Source organism: Rhinoderma darwinii, chromosome 3 (genome assembly GCF_050947455.1).
Source record: "Rhinoderma darwinii isolate aRhiDar2 chromosome 3, aRhiDar2.hap1, whole genome shotgun sequence".
NCBI lineage: Eukaryota > Metazoa > Chordata > Amphibia > Anura > Rhinodermatidae > Rhinoderma > Rhinoderma darwinii.
Window position 1 is genome coordinate 131,783,062 of NC_134689.1, and position 19,436 is coordinate 131,802,497.

A 19,436-nucleotide genomic window follows, 5' to 3' on the forward strand; every position below is an offset into this window, starting at 1 on the left:
AAGTGCAGAGATTGTGAATAGACATCCCGTGGAATGTCTATTGACTGTCTAAGCACTTCAGTATTGTTAATGTGTTAGTATAAGACAGCACATAAGGATCTAGCAGGATCCCTATGCGCTGAGTAAATGAATGGAGAGGAGTGCATGATGCTGATTGGTCAGCGTCATTCACTCCCCTGTACAACGCCCACTTGGTCTAAAGTAAAAATATGCCCACTTGGGCATTAAGCAACTCATTAGCATAAATCTAAAATCGCTAATAAAGTGTTGAAAACAGATCGTTTTATTAAATAAAAAGCATTACTGTCGCCTACATTATAGCGCCGATCTCCTTATATAGGAGATAGGGCACTTATAATGTGGTGACAGTCTCTTTAAGGTGAGGTGTATTATCATCTTTGGGTTATGGCTGGTTAAAAGACTGAGGATAGAAATTCAAAACCCACCACAGATAGTCACCACTCCTACAGGCCCTGAACTGGCCATAACACAGGGCATCAGTTATTCCTGGAGTGTCGCTTTAAGATGTTGATGTATAACAAATGTGACAACAATGAGAATAGCTACTTGCAAAACAATAGATAGGGGCTATCTAGAAACGCTACTTAAAAAGGAGCTGGCACAATGTATTCATGCCAAGCTACTATACCTGCTTCTGGATATGAAGAATTCCGAAAACCAGGATCCTTCTGGAGCTGGATATCCTTAAGACTGAATATTGATATATCTGAAAGGTGATAAAGTAAAATTCAAAAATTAGAACAATGGTTCAATTTCCATCTTTTTGTACCTTTTGCTCTGCTAGGCACGCCTATGAGGTTGAGAATATTGTATGTGCACTGCATTATGATTAGAAAGATTCTATAGACACTACTACAGGACTGGTACAATGTCCTGGATCACTTTGCGTCTCCCTGAAATGTATGGGCCATTTTATACGAATGTTATTACTATCCTGGAACCAGTAGTGTACAAAGACAGCAGAGGACCCCCATGCAAAAACAGTATATGGCCATTTAGAAGAAAATTCCTCAGCTTTTTTTTTTCTCCTACAGTATAGGCTCTTAAATATCTCAGGCATAGAGCCCACCCTTATGTCTGCTTATAAATGTGGCAGTGGCACAGGTTGCACCAATGGTATCGTCCGGCCCTGGCTGGAACTACTACTTGCCCTGAACTACTGAATGGACAATTGAAGTGGGAGCTATATGCAAAGTGGCACCACTTTACGGCTGCATAAGACCTACAACGTGTAGACAAAATTGGCAGATAGATGGTCATAACGGTTTCTACCAAAGTGCACTTGGTCTGCGCCACCCCCATGCCAAAGCCTGGACGGCTGCATTCCCCTGCCTCACATTATGTTCTGAAGCAGCAGTGTTAAATGGAAATGTAGACTCAAGAACATTTCAGAATAGAATATATATATCTATTTTTTTTAATATAATATATATATATTTATATTATGTATATATATTTGTTTTACCTTTAGTGCTTTATGACCGAGTTCTACAGTATGTGTACTTTCAAGAATGGCCATCTATGTAATGCGGTAATCATGTATTATCTGAACGTTGCCAAAAGCATTAGGGAAACCTCTATAAAAAAAAGTCCATCACATGTGGAAACGTTGTTGCAGAAATCTTTTGCGACTGTAAATTGTCCCATTCATCGAAATCCGGTTGTTTCTGCAGCAGGTGTAAGCATTTCTGCAGATTCCATTCAGATGCATGGAACAGATTTTCAGTGTCCGAAAATTTCTGCAACAAAATCGGCCACGTGTGACTGCACACCCACACCTAATGGCCACTTCATTAAAGACACATGACCTTTCAGGACTGGAGTTTCCCTGTATGGAAATTAGACACGTGACCCAGGAGCGCAGTATAAAATCAAGTGAGCAAGTTTTCCGTGGATCAGTTTCAGAGAGAATCCACATTAAAATGGAAAAATAGTCTCTCAACAAGGTATGGACCACTGTACTAGCCTAGCCTGGTTCAAGTTGTAAAAAACTACCAACATTGTGGAGTTGTCTCCTGCAACGGTGTCAAGAGTATACAGTGTATGGTGTGATTGAGGAAAAAAATCCAGCGAAAGAGGATCCTGTAAACGAACGTCAGAGGAGGAGGTCAAGAATCGCTCTGATGAAAAGACGGGGCACAGGTCATGCAAATTGCAGCCGAATACAATGCTTGCGCTCTAACCATGCGTCAGAACGCACAACTCGTCATTCCTTAGCACGGATGGAATATAAACAGATGACGACCAGTCCGAGTGCCATAGGCAAGATCGAGCAAAAACTGGATCACTGAGCAGTGGAAAAACATTGCCTGATCAGATGAATCCAGATTTCTGTCGCCCAAATGCTGATGGGAGGGTCAGAATTTGGTGAAAGCAGAACGAAACGATGAATAATTCCTGTCGGGTGTTAACAGTTCAGGCTGGTAGAGGTGGAGTAATGGTGTGGGTAATGCTTCCTTGGCACACCCTGGGTCCTCTGATACCTGTGGATGGACATTTGAACAGTAGGGCTTAACTAAGCATTGTGGCCCACCAAGTTTATCCCTTCACGGCAGCTGTTTAGCCTATGGCAGGAGGACACTTTAGCGGCAACTGCCAAAAGTTATCCTGCCCACATGGGCCAATATTCCTGCAGAAGGATTTTTAACATGTAGTGAAATCTATGCCACGAGGAATTGCTGCGGATCTGAAGGCCAAAGAAGGTCTAACACTCTACTAGATGTCTCTAATAAATTGGCCATTCAATGTATAACACAATAATAGGTAGATTACAAAGTTTTTCTAGGTAATTCCAACCTATGAACAATTCAGACAAGTTTGGATAATTACTTTCTGGCAAGCTATATATTTTTGTTCCGAGACTTCTGAAGTAAGCATGCTTCATAGCTTCTTCTGCTGAAACCCTCTTCTTAGACTCGTACTGCAAAATGAAGAATAAAGTTCTGTTAGAACCCCACAGTGCATGTGGGACTTTGTGAAAGCAATATAGCAAAACGATATAGGATTACCTCTCAACCAATTGTGTGTACATACAAGGGCAGGCAGCAAAACAATACATCTGTTTGTTAGCATTTGGTCAAGTCTTACAAAAGGCAGCAGGAACAGAGAAAGATAGGACGGGGCTTAGGGGCCCCCATTCTAGAGATCAGTGCGGGACCCAAAAGGTGGGACAAATCATATTCATGCAGAGAAATCAACGAATATTGGTGTGTATTGAGATTAATGAGCAGTAGCGCGCGCGCGTGTGTATATATTTATTATTTTTAAGTCTGAGAGCTGAAATACATTTTAGAAACAAATTGTCTCTAAAGGCGTACATGCGAATGCAATATGCAAATATACACAAACAGAAAATTCCTACCTGAAGAAACCTGGTTAACAACTCAATTCCTTCAGAGTCTAACCTAAAAACAAAAACATTTAAATTGTTAGAGTATAAAAGTTTTTTTTGGTTTTTTTATGTAAATTTAATTATTTAATTGCCTTAATAAGCAGTTATGCAACTTTCTAATATACTTTGGGGGGGAATTATGAAACGATCTAAGCCAATTTGAGAGAATAAAAAAATTGCAATTTGCCGAAAAATTTTGCAACTTTTTTTCTCTTTTATGCCGCCTACGACACTTTTTCCCCACGGAGACGCGTGGCCAGAAATTCGCTAGTGTAGAATAGCACAAGATGTGACAAACTTATTAAGAGGCGTGCGCCTCTTACATTTGTCACAACTTACTCCTGCGGACTTCAGACTAAGACTGGCAAACAGATGTGTCCATCCTTAACTTTTCTTAAATTGCGTTAAGTTTTACAATTTGTCATGATATTAATTCAATACAATCTCGCACCATTCAGTAAAAAACGTATGATTTAACTTATATATGTTTTTTTTAACATGGAAGTCTAAGGGCAAAATCAGTCAGAGGCACCCGTCACATCCATCCAGTAAAAAAAGGAATAGATGTATATATGAGCAACAAATGCCATCCATTGGAGGTATCCGTTTTGTTTTTTTTTACTACATGTTTGTTTAACACATCTCGGGATATGTCGGGTTTAGAGAGAAGTTAACCCTTTAGTGACCAGCCCATTTTAGGCCCTAATGACCAAGCTATTTTATTCGTTTTTCTATAGTCGCATTCAAAGAGCTATAACTTTTTTATTTTTTCGTCTACATAGCTGTATGAAGACTTGTTTTTTGCGGGATTAGTTGTACTTTTTAATAGCACCATTTTTGGGTACATATCATTTTTATATTAACTTTTATTAGCCTTTTTGGGGGGGGATTATAAAAAAAAACTGAAATTCCGCCATTGTTCTATGCGTTTTTAAATTGACGGCGTTCACTATGCGACGTAAATAACATGTTACCTTTATTCTATGGCTCGGTACGATTACGGCGATACCACTTATGTAGAGGTTTTTTTATGTTTTACGACTTTTGCACAATAAAAACACTTTTGAACTAAAATTATTTGTTTTTGCATCGTCGCTTTCCAAGAGCCGTAATTTTTTTATTTTTCCATCAATGTAGTGATTTTTTGGGCTTGTTTTTCTGCGGGAAAAGACGTCGTTTTGAATGGTACTGTTTTGGGGTGCATGGGACTTATTGATTCATTTTTATTATGACTTTTTTGGGGGGCAATGGAAAAAAATTGCAATTTCGCCATGGTTTTTTGCGTTTTTTTTTTCCGGTGTTCACTTTGCGGTTTAAATTACATATTAACTTTATTAATGGAGTCATTACGGTCGCGGCGATACCACATATGTGTACTTTTTTTTTTTTTTTTACACTTTTACAATATAAAACCACTTTTTATGGAAAAAAATTGATTTATTTTTTTACTGTACTTTTTATTAATAATCTTTATTTCACTTTGATGACTAATTTTATTAGTCCCACTAGGGGACTTTACTGTGCGATATTCCGATCGCTGCTATAATGCTTTGGTATACTTCGTATACCAGAGCATTATTGCCTGTCAGTGTAAATCTGACAGGCAATCTATTAGGACGTGCCTCCGGCGCGTCCTAACAGGCATATGTCCAAGGCAGACCTGGGGGCTTTTATCAGGCCCCCGGCTGCCATGACACCCCATCGGAGACCCGCGATTGCATTCGCGGGCCGCCGATGGGTGACAGAGGGAGCTCACTCCCTCTGTAAACAAAGTTAAATGCCGCGGTCGCTATTGACGGCGGCATTTAACGGGTTAAACGGCCGCGATCGAAGTTTACTTAGATCGCGGGCGTTGGAGCAGGAGCTCAGCTGTCATCAGACAGCAGAGCCCCGGCTCCTGCCTGCACGGGAGACCCGTGCAGGACTTCGACTAGGCTGACGTGAAAAGGCGTCAGCCTAGCCTAAAGCCCATTAGTGACCGACGTAAAAAGGCGTATTAGTGGTCACTAAGGGGTTAAAGGAGGACACATCTGTATTAAAGCAGCCAGTCAGTATATCTGCGTTCGACATTCTGAAATATGGCGAGGAATTCAATTTCCAGTCAGTGAATATTTTTTTTTTCTTTTGTTCACTTCAAAAGGTCGAAAACCTGAACTTAAAGTGGTATTCCCATCATAGATATTATAGCATATCAAATGGATAAGCCATAAACGTATGATAGGTGCGGATCTCAGATGTGGAACCCACACAAGTGCCAAAAACAGGGGTTGCGGCGGCCGCCACACCCATGTGGAGAATTGAGAGGTGCCCACGCATATCCTGTGTCAGCTAAATACATCAGCAGCACAGATCTCTCTCTCTCTCTCTCTCTCTCTCTCTGCTGTCCTGATACTCTGCTACAATGTATTTGTGTCAGTACCAGTCTGAAGTTTACAGAAGAATGTCTGGAGACCACTGTAACCAAATCTCAGCTGTGAGCAAGACTAGGTCCGTTACAGCTCTTCAGTCGCTGGGTGTAAATGGTTTCATCCACTGACAAGGAAACAGAGGTCTTAAGGAGGACCTGTGACTAGGTCATAGAAAATGAACCAGCAGTCTCACCCTACTACCGCTGTCGACTGAATTGCTTTCATTTTATTTTTACCATCCCTCGTTCTGGAGATAGGACCCCTGTATGGAATCTGGAATGGAAACTGTATACTAAATGAATATGCAGTTCCCATTCGCGACCGTCTTTTTAACTGGTGTTATCTCCGGTTCTGTCACAGCTAGAACTGCAATCCTGCTAGAATTTCATCTTTCATATGCCACCACTGTTCTAGGTGGTCCACAGCCAGAGATATGGCTATTTGAAGTGATCCCACTTCTCTCCAGCCTCAGTCTCTCACAGCTAGCCCCTTGTGTGAAGCAGCTTCATGCTGATAGGACGGAATCAAAAGCTGTTCAGTAGCTCCACCTCAGGAGAATCACTGGTGTTCTCCCTCTTGGCAAGTAAGTGATTCATTACCATATTTGGCACCAAAAAAAACAGGGGCCATATCTCGGGAACAGGGGCCGTAGAAATAAAATTAAAGCACTGCTGGAGTCCAGGAGAGCGAGGTAGTAACGTGACACTGCTGGTTTACTTTCTGTGACCTAGTGTCAGGTCCTCTTTAAAAACTGTAAGGAACAGAAACAAAAAAAGGGGTTCGGAAATTGCATTACTTTTCCGTTGCCATATCAGGCCGATGGGTACAAAACATATACATATGTTAAGACGGTCCTTTCAATCTGACAGGACATTGGCATTATGGTCCTATCTGAAGGAGTGTATTCCTTCCGGCACGACTGACCACTTTAAAGCAAATCTGTCAGGTCTAATAGGCTACCTTATTTCAAGACAATATAGGACATTGCGGTAGACACTGAGCTTTAGTATACATAGTTTTCTATAATTTAATTATTTTCATATAAAAAAGGTTTTTATGATGTAAGGACTCCGAGTAAGCCAAGAGAATTCCTGTCTTTTCTTGCCCACAAAGAGTGATTGACAGCTCTTCCTATTTACACATTCATACAAGAAAATCTGTCAATCGCTGTTTGTGGGCTGGGAAATGCAGGACACTGGCTACTTGCAGCATTTAAGCCGCTTTTTACATGAAAAACGGAATAAATTCATAGAAAACTCGCTTCTCATTCTCTATTTTATGCCGCTCAGATAGTGAAGAATAAGATACACGGTAGACAAATATCCATCCATAATAAATGATTTTGTTTCGAAGAGGGACACAAATTCAGTGATTTCCAGACCGCATTCTACTGCGCCACAAAATTCAATACCTTGGAGCATGATTGATGAGAGGCTGAGGTTTGTACTTTGGAAAATTGTAGTTCCGAAACTCATCATTTGAAGAAACTCCAGACCAGGTGTCTTCAGTTGGAGTGCCTAGAAGAAAAGAAAAGAAAAAAAGTTACCCATCTTTCTCAATAATTGTAAAACTGGTCTCACAACAGATATTCCATCATGAACTCGGCATGTAGAAGAAAGAAAGAAAGCCTTATGGAGGATAGTGTAAGATTAAACCCATCCTGTGTGCCAGATGACTAGTTACAACATTGCAACCCTAAGACTATGTTCAGATGGGGCTTATTTATTGCAGTTTTTTTTTTTTTTGGAACGGATTGCTTGCTAAAAATCTTCAACAAAACACAGTACAATGCAGGTGAACAGGATATAAAGAGGCTCTGTCACCAGATTTTGCAGCCCCTATCTGCTATTGCAGCAGATAGGCGCTGCAATGTAGATTACAGTAACGTTTTTATTTTTAAAAAACGAGCATTTTTGGCCAAGTTATGACCATTTTTGTATTTATGTAAATGAGGCTGGTTAAAGTCCAACTGGGCGTGTTTACAGTAAAAGTACAACTGGGCGTGTATTATGTGCGTACATCTGGGCGTTTTTACTTCTTTTACTAGCTGGGCGTTCTGATGAGAAGTATCATCCACTTCTCTTCAGAACGCCCAGCATCTGGCAGTGCAGACACACAGCGTGTTCGAGAGATCACGCTGTGACGTCACTCACTTCCTGCCCCAGGTCCTGCATCGTGTCGGACGAGCGAGGACACATCGGCACCAGAGGCTACAGTTGATTCTGCAGCAGCATCGGCGTTTGCAAGTCGATGTAGCTACTTACCTGCAAACGCCGATGCTGCTGCAGAATCAACTGTAGCCTCTGGTGCCGATGTGTCCTCGCTGGTCCGACACGATGCAGGACCTGGGGCAGGAAATGAGTGACGTCACAGCGTGATCTCTCGAACACGCTGTGTGCCTGCACTGCCAGAAGCTGGATGTTGTGAAGAGAAGTGGATGATGCTGATTCGTCAGCATCATACACTCCCATTCCTAACGCCCAGCTAGTAAAAGTAGTAAACACGCCCCGATGTACGCACATAATACACGCCCACTTGGACTTTTACTTTTAAACACGCCCAGTTGTACTTTTGCAAGCCTCATTTGAATAAATACAAAAATGGTCATAACTCGGCCAAAAATGCTCGTTTTTTAAAAATAAAAATGTTACTGTAATCTACATTGCAGCGCCGATCTGCTGCAATAGCAGATAGGGGTTGCAAAATCTGGTGACAGAGCCTCTAAGAAACTCCAATGATGGTATCGAAAAAAAAGTTTGTACTTATTTGATAGAATGCTGTGGATTTTAAAATCTACAGCATACGCCATTCAGCTGCAGATTTCATAGTGATTATTCTCAGGCCTCCGCTGCATGTTCCTCATTCTAAATAGTCATTATGATGTACTTCTATTAGTACCTTACAAGAGATCTCCCGGTTTCCCCTCATTAACCAATTAGTGACCACCAATACGCCTTTTCATGGCGGTCACTAAGGGGCCTTAGTCTAGGCCGTCGCCTTTTCACGTCAGCGCAGTATAAGTCCTGCACGGGTGTCCCGTGCAGTCTGGAGCCGGGGCTCTGCTGTCTAATGACAGCCGGACTCCTGCTCCAACGACCGCAATCGAATTTAACTTCGAATGTGGCCGTTTAACCCGTTAAACGCTGTGGTCAATAGCGACCGCCGCATTTAATTTGTTTACAGAGGGAGGGAGCTCCCTCTCTCAACCATCGGCAGCCCGCAAATGCGATGGCGGGCCTCCGATGGGGTGCCATGACAGCCGGGGGCCTGATAAAGGCCCCCAGGTCTGCCCTGGAAATATGCCTATTCGGACGTGCCAGAGGCACGTCCTAATAGATTGCCTGTCAGATTTACACTGACAGGCAATAAATGCTCTGGTATACGAAGTATACCAAAGAATTATAGCAGCGATCTAAAGATCGCACAGTAAAGTCCCCTAGTGGGACTAAAAAAATAAGTAATCTGAAAATAAAAATGATTAATAAAAAGGACAGTAAAAAAATAAATAACCATTTTTTTTCCATAAAAAGTGGTGTTATTTAGTAAAAGTGTAAAAAATAAAAGTACACATACATGGTATCGCTGCGACCATCATGACTCAAACAATAAAGATAATGTAATTTAAACGGCAAGGAAAACACCGTAAAAAAACATGCCGAAATTGCTATTTTTTTCCATTGCCCCCCCAAAAAGTCATAATAAAAGTTAATCAATAAATCCAATGTACCCCAAAATAGTACCAATCAAAACGACATCTCGTCCTGCAAAAAACAAGCCCAAAAATTCACTACATTGATGGAAAAATAAACAAATGATGGCTCTTGGAAAGCGACGATGCAAAAAAAATAATTTTAGTTCAAAAGTGTTTTTATTGTGCAAAAGTCGTAAAACAAAAAACCTACAAATATGTGGTATCGTCGTAATCGTACCGACCCATAGAATAAAAGGTAATGTGTTATTTACGCCGCAAAGTGAACGGCGTCAATTTAAAACGCATAGAATGGCTTAATTTCAGGGTTTTTTTTCTATCCCCCAAAAGTTTATAAAAGTTAATAAAAATTTATATGTACCCCAAAATGGTGCCATTGAAAACTAATCCTGCAAAAAAACAAGTCCTCATACAGATATGTCTACAGAAAAATAAAAAAGTTATAGCTCTTTGAATGCGACTATAGAAAAACGAAAAAAAAATAAAAAATCGCTTTGTCATTCCTGCCTAAAATAGGCTGGTCACTAAGGGGTTAAGTGTTATTTTTCTTGGTATATGTGTAGCAGTTATCTTCGAATCATTAAATACAAAGAACAAAATAGAAAAGATCTTATCCTTGCTGTAATGGAAATCCACTCTCCATGCACTGAAGTCCTGGAGAGATTGTGCCCACACAGCGCCACCTATGGGCAGAGTGTAGTATAGTGAAGGGAGAAATCAACAGTCTGAGCCTCTCATGAGACAGCTGGAGGCAGAGAAGATGGATTTTTATCATATTACATAAACAGTCATTTTTAAATGGTGACCATTGCAATTCTTGTCAAGGAACCAACTACAAATATGCCGTTAATCCGAAGTGACACAAGGGCACAGTTCAGAGACGGATGAAGACAATTTTCCTGAACAAAAATACATTTACTTTTTTTCCTTCTGGTAAGAAAGGTGACATTTACCTAAAAGTCTGAAAATTAAGTGAAGCTCATCTTCTACTGTGGAACCCGGAAAAAGTGGTCTTCCTGAAGCCATTTCAAAAAATATACAGCCAACACCCCTTGTAGGAAAGAAGTGACAAAATAAATATATTTCCACAGCATTACCAAACATAATATACATATAAAAGACAAATCACAATTATTATCACTTTGTGTTTGATGGAAATTGACTTAACTAAACCTCAGAACCGAGACGGCTATGAAACATACCAAACCATTTTCTTTATTGCTTCATTGCATCTAAACTGTAACAACTTTGCAGTCATGATTAAAAAAATTCATATGGTTTTGTTTATACAGCTCCTATGCAGACCTAGGTGTTTCCATGCCAACAGACTGCAAACTCTGTAGTCTGATGCTGAAGTCATACTCCCTTCTATCTGTCCCCCATTTCTTTGCAATCTGCCAAGTCTATGCTAGTAAAAAGTAGGGGACAGATGAAAGGGAGTGTGTCTGCATAGCGCTAGTTTGTAGGCGGTTACCATAGGTCTGCATAGGAGCTGTAGACTGTAATCGGTGAGATATTTGTAATCAAACTCCATTACGAAGTTGCTTCATTTTTCATTTTAGGTCTATTGGGATGATAATAAAATAAATAATTTGTTACCAAAGGTGGACATAGCCTTTAACCAATTTGCTGTCAATAACAGATGCAATACGCCAATACCTTAACTAATTACAGCAACCAGAATAAAAGATTGTACGTTTATACGGGCAGGGTTGCTACCTCATGAATCTCGTAAACATTTACACTTATCCGTACCACACGGTTATTTGGTTTAGTTACAAATTGTTACATCTTTATTTCGCTATGTAAAGGGCTGTAGAAATTAATGGCGCTAAAATAAAAATAAATATACAATTATTATTATTATTATTAATAGCTACCAAGGGTGTCAATTAAAAACCAATGATAAATTATACCAAGTTAAAAACTCTAGATGCTATATTTAGGGATCAGCAGACGCTTGAAGTTGGGGAGCCAGATGAAAAGTTTTACTTTCTGCTTCTATGTTTGTGTAGGGGACGGGGAGAAGCTCGAAGTGAGAGTCGGAAGAAAGATCACAGTCTGTTACGGTCATCTCTTCCCCTGTATAGTCTCCAGTGACCCCCAATGGGTGAAGCAGGAACTTTTCTCTATGTTATCACTCCTCTTACAAATTAGAGCATATTAGTTCTCCGACGGTCACATATAAGGGGATACTTTATTTTTTTTTTATAAAGGGATGAGAGGATAAGCAATTTCATATCTAAGCAACCCTTGAATCTAATCAGGACACATTTAAAAATGTATTTGTTAAGAGGCTTTGTACAACCCAGTACCTGCCTGCATTAGACTATTAGCCCCAAACATGAATTCTAAAGCATCTTTTACAAAGTACTGTATAGGGGTAGAATATGATTTTTTTAATGTTATAATTCAGGTGTTATTTGTGTATGTAAAACGCAAAACAATGTTCTTGAAACCCTGGGCAGCGAAAGGGTTAATTAATGCGAGTAAACATGCATAGACATACTTACCACATGTCAATTTGTGTTGAATATTCAGAAGACCCAAGAAGAACATCGGGAGGTCTGTACCATAACGTCACCACCTCATTTGAATAGGTTTTTGTTGGAACGGACTTTGCTCTCGCTAAACCTTTAATTTGAAGGGAAAACATTTTTTTTGGTTTAAAAACCCCAGATATAACATGAATAAAAAGGCAAATATCTGATATTTCAAGACAGTTCACGGAGCTTTGCCAGTCTTTAGTTGGGCTTGGACACAACTGAAGAAAGCCTGTAAAATACAGGTCAATCTAATTACTGGTAAACACAGAAAAACTATTTCTACACAGGAATTTTAGCGTAGGGACTCCATGGTCTAACTGAAGGGGACAATATGTGGCGCTGATCAAGTGACCCCCCCCCCCCCCCAGGCATTCTGTTCGTAACAGGGTGGATTAATATTTCACTGTATAACGGTCTACTGAACAGATAAAAGAAAGGTATGTGAGTAGTAGTTTACGCTCATGTATATTAGAAAACTGTATGGTTACTTAGGGCCTGTTCACATCAGCGTTGGCTTTCCGTTCCTGGGTTCCATCGGAGGTTTCCGTCGGGTGATCCCCGCAACTGAAAGTCAAACTGAAATCACAGCTTCCGTTTCAGTCAAGCTGATGCTAATCGTTTCCGTTCGTCACCTTTCCGTTTTAACGACGGAATCAATAGTGCAGTCGACTGCGTTATTGATTCCATCGTTCAAATGGAAACCTGCCGGAATGGTGATGAACAGAAACCATTAGCAATGTTTCCGTCACCATTGATATCAATGGTGACTGAAACGTAAGCTGTGGTTTCAGTTTGACTTTCCGTTGCAGGGTTCACCCGACGGAAACCTCCGATGGAACCCCGGAACGGAAAGCCAACGGTGATGTGAACAGGCCCTAACAAACATAGAATAAAAACCGGAATACCCCCTTAAGTTTCAAAACGTTCTCATTGCCAACAGATGGACATTTGCATTGTGTGCTCCAATTTATTTTAACTTGCTGCCCTTTTCCAATGTCATTTACTATTCTTAGTGCAGCAGAGGATACCACACGCTTCATTTCAGCAAATCATTTTCAACAACTGTCATTAGTGTTATGCAACCAAAGCTTTTTGTCAGCAATTTAAAATTATCCATGTTAGAGTCAATCAACTGCAATAATATGTGTGATCACAGTCCATTTCATACTCATTGTTTAGACAGTAACCACCCCCTAGCATCGGTGTATGTTAAAATGAGGCTTGCCTGGAAGCTTACTGAATCATGCGCTAGACCAAAGAATACATTAAAATGAATATCTTAAGCATCTTCTGCTCACAGATGTTCAGATAATGACTGGACTTCGATGAAAAAGAAAAAAAAGGACATAGAAAAACAAATCTCCAAACTGAATCCAGAGGAAAGTAAAGAAGTAAAGGCCAGGCATTGCAATCAGCTCCGTGCGCGAACTAATAAAATCCAATATTAGCAATCTCTTCTGCAGGAAGAAAAAAATTATAAAAAATATATCCTAAAACCACCGCTGGTGTATGGTCACTTGTTTCTACACATATTAGGATAATAATAATAGTAATAATAATAATAATATCTCTGCTTGTTATACAGTAGGAACATTCGTTGTTTACTTTCAGTGGATAAAATTGCATCCATGGTCATGTGAAGGATACACAGGTGCATTAGAAGGCACAGCTCTGATGAACATACTGTAACGAGCCATGCACCTGTGTGTCCATCACATGACCATGCACAGAATTGTATCCACTGGAAGTATTCCTACTGAATAACATGAAGCACAGATCTTGAAAACCATGAGGAATACGGAACGTATATTGGAAAATTGTCTAACTTTTAAATTGTACAAAAAGTAACATTCATTTGCTGAAACCGGACAACCCCTTTAATGATCATCATCTGATCTATGTTCATCTTGCAGTGGTTGACCCATGAAAAACATTTCTCCCCACCACAGGATGGGTTATACATGTATGATCGATGGGACACCCACCCATTATGAAAACAAGTGTTGGTCACGCGTGTGCACTATTGCTCCCATTCAACGTCTATGCGACTGACGAATGAATAAGAAACTCTCCAGAGGCTTTCCAGGCAAGATCATTCCTCCTCACTGGTCACTGTCCAAACTTTTAATTTCTGGATCTATCAATAGGAAAATGCAAGTACTACTAGAGTGTGAGCAATGCAGCGTCTCATTATGGTGTCAATAGAGAACACATGTAGTAAAGAGCAATGTAACCAACTTACCAAAATCTGCTAACTTCAGCTCCCCCTTTTCATTGATGAGAAGGTTCTGTGGCTTTAAGTCCCGATGAAGAACTTTCCTTTTGTGACAATATGCTAAGCCTCTTAAAATTTGATATAAGAATATCTATAGTGAAACAAAATGAAAATCTTATCAGGGCTTATCTAATACATGTAAAGATGAAGTCTAATCTGCCTGTATGTCATCTGCATTACTCTGCACATTGTGCATATAATTCCTCAAAGTTCAGGATAGAATTAATTAAAAGCAGTTGTGGGAAATTAGGTATTACAGGACAGAAAATACTAAGGCTACATTCACACCATCGGGAAAAACAGCCGTGTGATGGCAATTTATTTTAACGGCCATTACACGGCTATTTTCAGAACAATGTAAGGTCTATGGCTGTATTTATACAGCCGTTTAACGCTTGGTGAATACTGGTCGTCGAAAAATAGGGCGTGTTTTATTTTTCGCTGTTTTCACGGCGACACAGCCCCCATAGAACTCAATAGCTCAATGGACATTGACGCCAAAGGGTCCTCCAGGAGCAGAATCACCGGCAAAATATATGGACAGTGACATAAAGGGCTCCCTCTAGGAGCAGAATCCCCAGCGATAAATGGACAGTGACGTCAGGGGCTCTTATGGGAGCGGAATCCTCGGCCATAACGTCGGCAGCACTCTGGCTGGGGTTCCACCCCTAGAGGGAGCCCCAATGGTGCCATCTATAGGTGGGAAACTGTGGCGCTATCTACATAGGCACTGTGTGTGGCACTATGTGGGCACTGGCACTATCTACAGGTGCATTGTACTGTAGTGTTTTCAGGGGGTTCGGACACAAAAAACCCTGACAAATTAAATCCATCAATTTTTTTTTTAGCGTCCGTTAAAAACGGATGGCAAACGGACATGAAAAACACAGTTGTTCAGTTTTTAATGGTCATTTGTTTTCACGGTCATGTGAATATAGCCTAAAATTAGGAAAAGATTTTGCCACAAATCTTTCAAGAGCTGTGTATATTTGCATTCTACAACATTATCATTAGGTTGACATTATGATGTGAAACGGTCAAGAGTTCCTGTATGCAAAAACAAAATCGGTACCGCATTGTGTGGAACACAAGGTCAACATAATAAATGCATCGGTCCTTAAATAGCACAAAATGTTAAGAGGATAAGAGGCTTTAATAGGGACAGCAAAAAAATTACAAAACGTCTCAGTACAGTGTGATCCAGTAACAACCACATCATAGGTGGGGACACTTTCTTATGCCAAAAGGATCAGTGACTTTATTTACAAACTGCAAAGACCAAAAGCTATCAGTTGTAGACTGTATTCACACCAGCATCAGAGGCTCCATTCAGAGCCTTCGTCAGCAGTTCAGTCGTATAGAACACTAAGAAAAGGAGCAGCAGGAAGCGCTATTCTTCCAGTCAAAAGAACAGACACCACATCGAACCCCATTATAGTCAATGGGGTCCATCGTGTAAAAGGTCCGGCACTGCTGTCATGGCTTCCATTATTACTCAGGGAAGTAGACTGTGGGGAGAAAAGGAGCGGTGAGGGGAGTATTTATTTTTAACTGTCTGATGGGGAGTGTGTGGGCGGGCTATTGGTAGTCCGATGAGGAGACCGTCTGATCAGGGAAAGGAAGCTTCAAGGTACTGTGCGCGGCACTGGCCCCTACCTTGCTACGCCCCACCAAGTGAAATCTACGCCAGCTAGGAGTCTCTGAAATTTCTGCCAGTTTTCTGGTGTAAATTGTAAGAAATTTGTTGTGCCGCGGTGGCCGCCCCTTTTGCAAAGCCATGCTCCCTTTCTACAAAAGCGACGAGGACGGTGTAAAAAAGCCATTTTGCGACTTTCCTACACCAGAAAACTGGTGTAGAAAGGTTCATTAAATCCCCCTATTATTTGTGGAACTGGAAGGGTTGTCTGAAAAAAAAACCAATGTTTTATCATCAAGGCTTATGTTAAAATATTTCAGGTGTTTTACCTACCTTTACATTGTGTATGCTCATAATGTTCCCACAGTCATCCATATATTGCTTCAAATCTTTGTCCTAAGAAAAGAATATAAATCACTCACTGCAAACTACATTTGCCTCAATTTAGAATTGCATCATAAGACACCATTGCTACCAATAGACAAACAAAACTCTGGAGAACTAAACACAATTAAATGCATTCAAGCGACCCGTCCCTTCTCGGATAGGCCAGAGATGCTCACGTGAGCAGTTCCGACCAATCCATGAACCCTCTGTTTTTTAGACTCCGCCTGAGAAGCGCTGCGGCCACTGTGAGACAACAGAAGAGACCCTAAAACGGCAGATCCATGTCATAGGGGGCAACTGGAGGGCACCAGGTAATATTACTCCATATACCCCATCACATTTATAACTTTGTCCTGAGACCGGAGGGTCCCTTTAAGGACCGATAGTCATGACAAAAAAAAAATAAAAATGCCCTAATCTCTTTGCATAACTAAATTAAAACAACCCACAAGGATAAACAAAGTTTGCTGATGTCTGAAGATACTCTACAGTCTGCATATGGTGAAGATATTTATCATATATAGATATTCCTTAACCCCTTAATACCAAAGGTATTTTAAACCTTCGTAACCAAGCAATTTAAGTTTTTCCATCGTCACATTCAAAGAGCTATAACTTATTTTTGCGTCGACATAACTGTATAAAGGACTTGTTTTTTGCGGGCCAAGTTGTATTTTTTAATAGCACCATTTTGGGGTACTTATAATTTATTAATTAATTTTTATTAACTCTTTTGGAGGGGAAAAATACTGAACATTCGCCACTTTTTGTGTGTCTTACATTTACGCCGTTTAGCGTGTGGTATAAATAACCATAACTTTATTCAGCGGGTCGTTGCGATTGCGGCAATACCAAATTTATATAGATTTTTTTTTATGTTTTACCACTTTGACACATTAAAAACACTTTTTCTAAACTATTTGTTTTTGTATCTACATACTTTATAAGCCATAACATTTTTATTTTTCTGCTGACGAGGCTGTATGAGGGTTTTTTATTTGCAGTACGACTTATAGTTTTTTTTATTGGTACCATTTTGGAGTACATGCAACTTTTTGATCACTATTTATCAATTTTTTTTTGAAGGCAGGATGAACAGAAAACTGCAATTCCGACATTGTTTTTTACGGCATTGTTCACCGTGCAGGTTAAATAATGCAATAGTTTTATATTTGGGGTCGTTACAGACGCGGCGATTCTAAATATGTGTAACGTTTCACTTTTTTCATGATAAAGCATCTTGTAAGGGGAAAAAGTGGGTTTATAATTTATTTTTTTTACTTTGGACTTATTTATTACAAACTTTATTAAAAGTTTTTAACATTTTTAGTCTCACTAGGGGACTTTACTGTGCGATATTTTGATCGCTTTTACAATACACTGCAATACTTCAGTATTGCAGTGTATTATGCCTGTCATCTAAAGGAAGACCTGGGGGCCTTTGTTGGGCCTCCAGGCGGCCATAGAAACCATCTGCACACTGCGATTTCATCGCGAGATGCCGGTGATGTTTGAGAGGCAGCCCCCTCCCTCTAAAACCACTCGGATGCATTGTTCACTATTGAGCGGCGCCATTCTTAGAGGTTAAACATTAATGGAAACCACTGCTAGTGATCTCTAATCGTTGCCCTGAAGCCCGAGTCTGTTAGGAACAGCCCGGGCTTCAGGAGATCCATGCCCGATGCGGGAAAACTTCTTCTGAAGCGCCGACGTGAAAAGGCGGCGCTTCAGAAGAACTACCCTTAATGGCCGACGTAACACTGTACGCCGGTCGTTAAGGGGTTAAAAGCTATGTACACCTTAAAAAACACTTTTTTTAAATAAAAACATGTATCAGTATTTGGTGGAACTTTCTAAATACTTTTTATTAAAAATTATTTTTACTTTGAGATACAGCTCCCCTTTATGCTCTATACAGAACAGCTGTATATAGCGCTAAGACCTGAATCCATCAGGTCAACTTTTTATTCAAAATTATTTTTGCTTTGAGATACAGCCGCTTTGTATCCGGTATACGGAACAGCTGTGTCTAAATAAACCACGATTCCAAAATCCTGCGCTGATTAATAATATATCCTTATAGCTCCAAACCGCTGCAAAGAATTTCATAAATCGGCATGTTTTGGGCCTTAATGCCCAGAGCAAAATTTTTTCTTTTGGAATAATGCATTCTAAAAAGGGGACTTTTTTTATTGTATTTATTTCTATTTCAATGTTTTTTTCTTGTGAGTCACTTAGGTCTTCCTTATTCTTTAAAGCGTAACTAAAATTTCGATCAACTTTTTATTTTCTAGCAGCATGTGTAATATAAATATATATTGTAATATACTTTATTAATGAATTTTTTGCGTGCTCTTTATTAACCCCTTAACGACCGGCGTATAGTTTTTCTTACATCGGCCGTACAGGGCAGTTCTTCTGAAGCGACGCGTTTCCACGTCAGAACTTCAGAAGAACTTTTCTCGCATCGTGCGGGGTGCTGCTGAAGCCCGGGCTGTTAGTAACAGCCTCGGGCTTCAGGGCAACGATCGGAGACCACTAGCCGTTGTCTCCGATCATATTTAACACCCAAGATGCGGTGCTGAATAGCAAGGGCTAATCTGAGTGATTTTAGAGGGAGGGGGCTCCCTCTCTCATCCCACTGGCATCCACGCGTGCCGAAGGGTTCTATGGCAGCCTGTGGGCCTAACAAAGGCCCCCAGGTCTGCCTTTAGGGATTGCCTGTTCGGCTATGCCAGAGGCATGACCTAGCAGGTGCCTGTCAGTTTTACACTGACTGGCAATAATACACTGCAAAACAGAAGTATTGCAGTGTATTATAATAGCGATCAGAAGTCTGCACAGTAAAGTCCCCCAGTGGGACTACAAAAATAAAATTAAAAAAAGTTGAAGTTTGAAATAAATAAATAAAATATCCCAAGTAAAAAAAAAAACAAAAAAACAAAAAAAAAAACAACACTTTTTCCCCTTACAAAATACTTTATGAAAAAAAGTAAAAAGTTACTCATATTTGGTATCGCCACGTCCGTAACGAACCCACCTATAAAATGATTACCTTATTTA

The 19,436-nt window shown here is 40.2% G+C and overlaps 1 protein-coding gene across 1 annotated transcript in view; it reads right to left on the minus strand.

The window, feature by feature from the left end:
• The window catches only part of CDK17 (cyclin dependent kinase 17), a 209,563-nt gene that overhangs the window by 4,196 nt on the left and 185,931 nt on the right, over positions 1-19,436 (minus strand). Inside the window, exons 9-16 of the mRNA XM_075856764.1 lie at positions 16,320-16,382; positions 14,318-14,441; positions 12,043-12,163; positions 10,483-10,580; positions 7,232-7,337; positions 3,383-3,425; positions 2,851-2,941; positions 650-727 (exon numbers count right to left, since the gene is read on the minus strand). Coding sequence (XP_075712879.1) covers positions 650-727; positions 2,851-2,941; positions 3,383-3,425; positions 7,232-7,337; positions 10,483-10,580; positions 12,043-12,163; positions 14,318-14,441; positions 16,320-16,382 — 724 coding nt within the window. The remainder of the gene's footprint in view (positions 1-649; positions 728-2,850; positions 2,942-3,382; positions 3,426-7,231; positions 7,338-10,482; positions 10,581-12,042; positions 12,164-14,317; positions 14,442-16,319; positions 16,383-19,436) is intronic.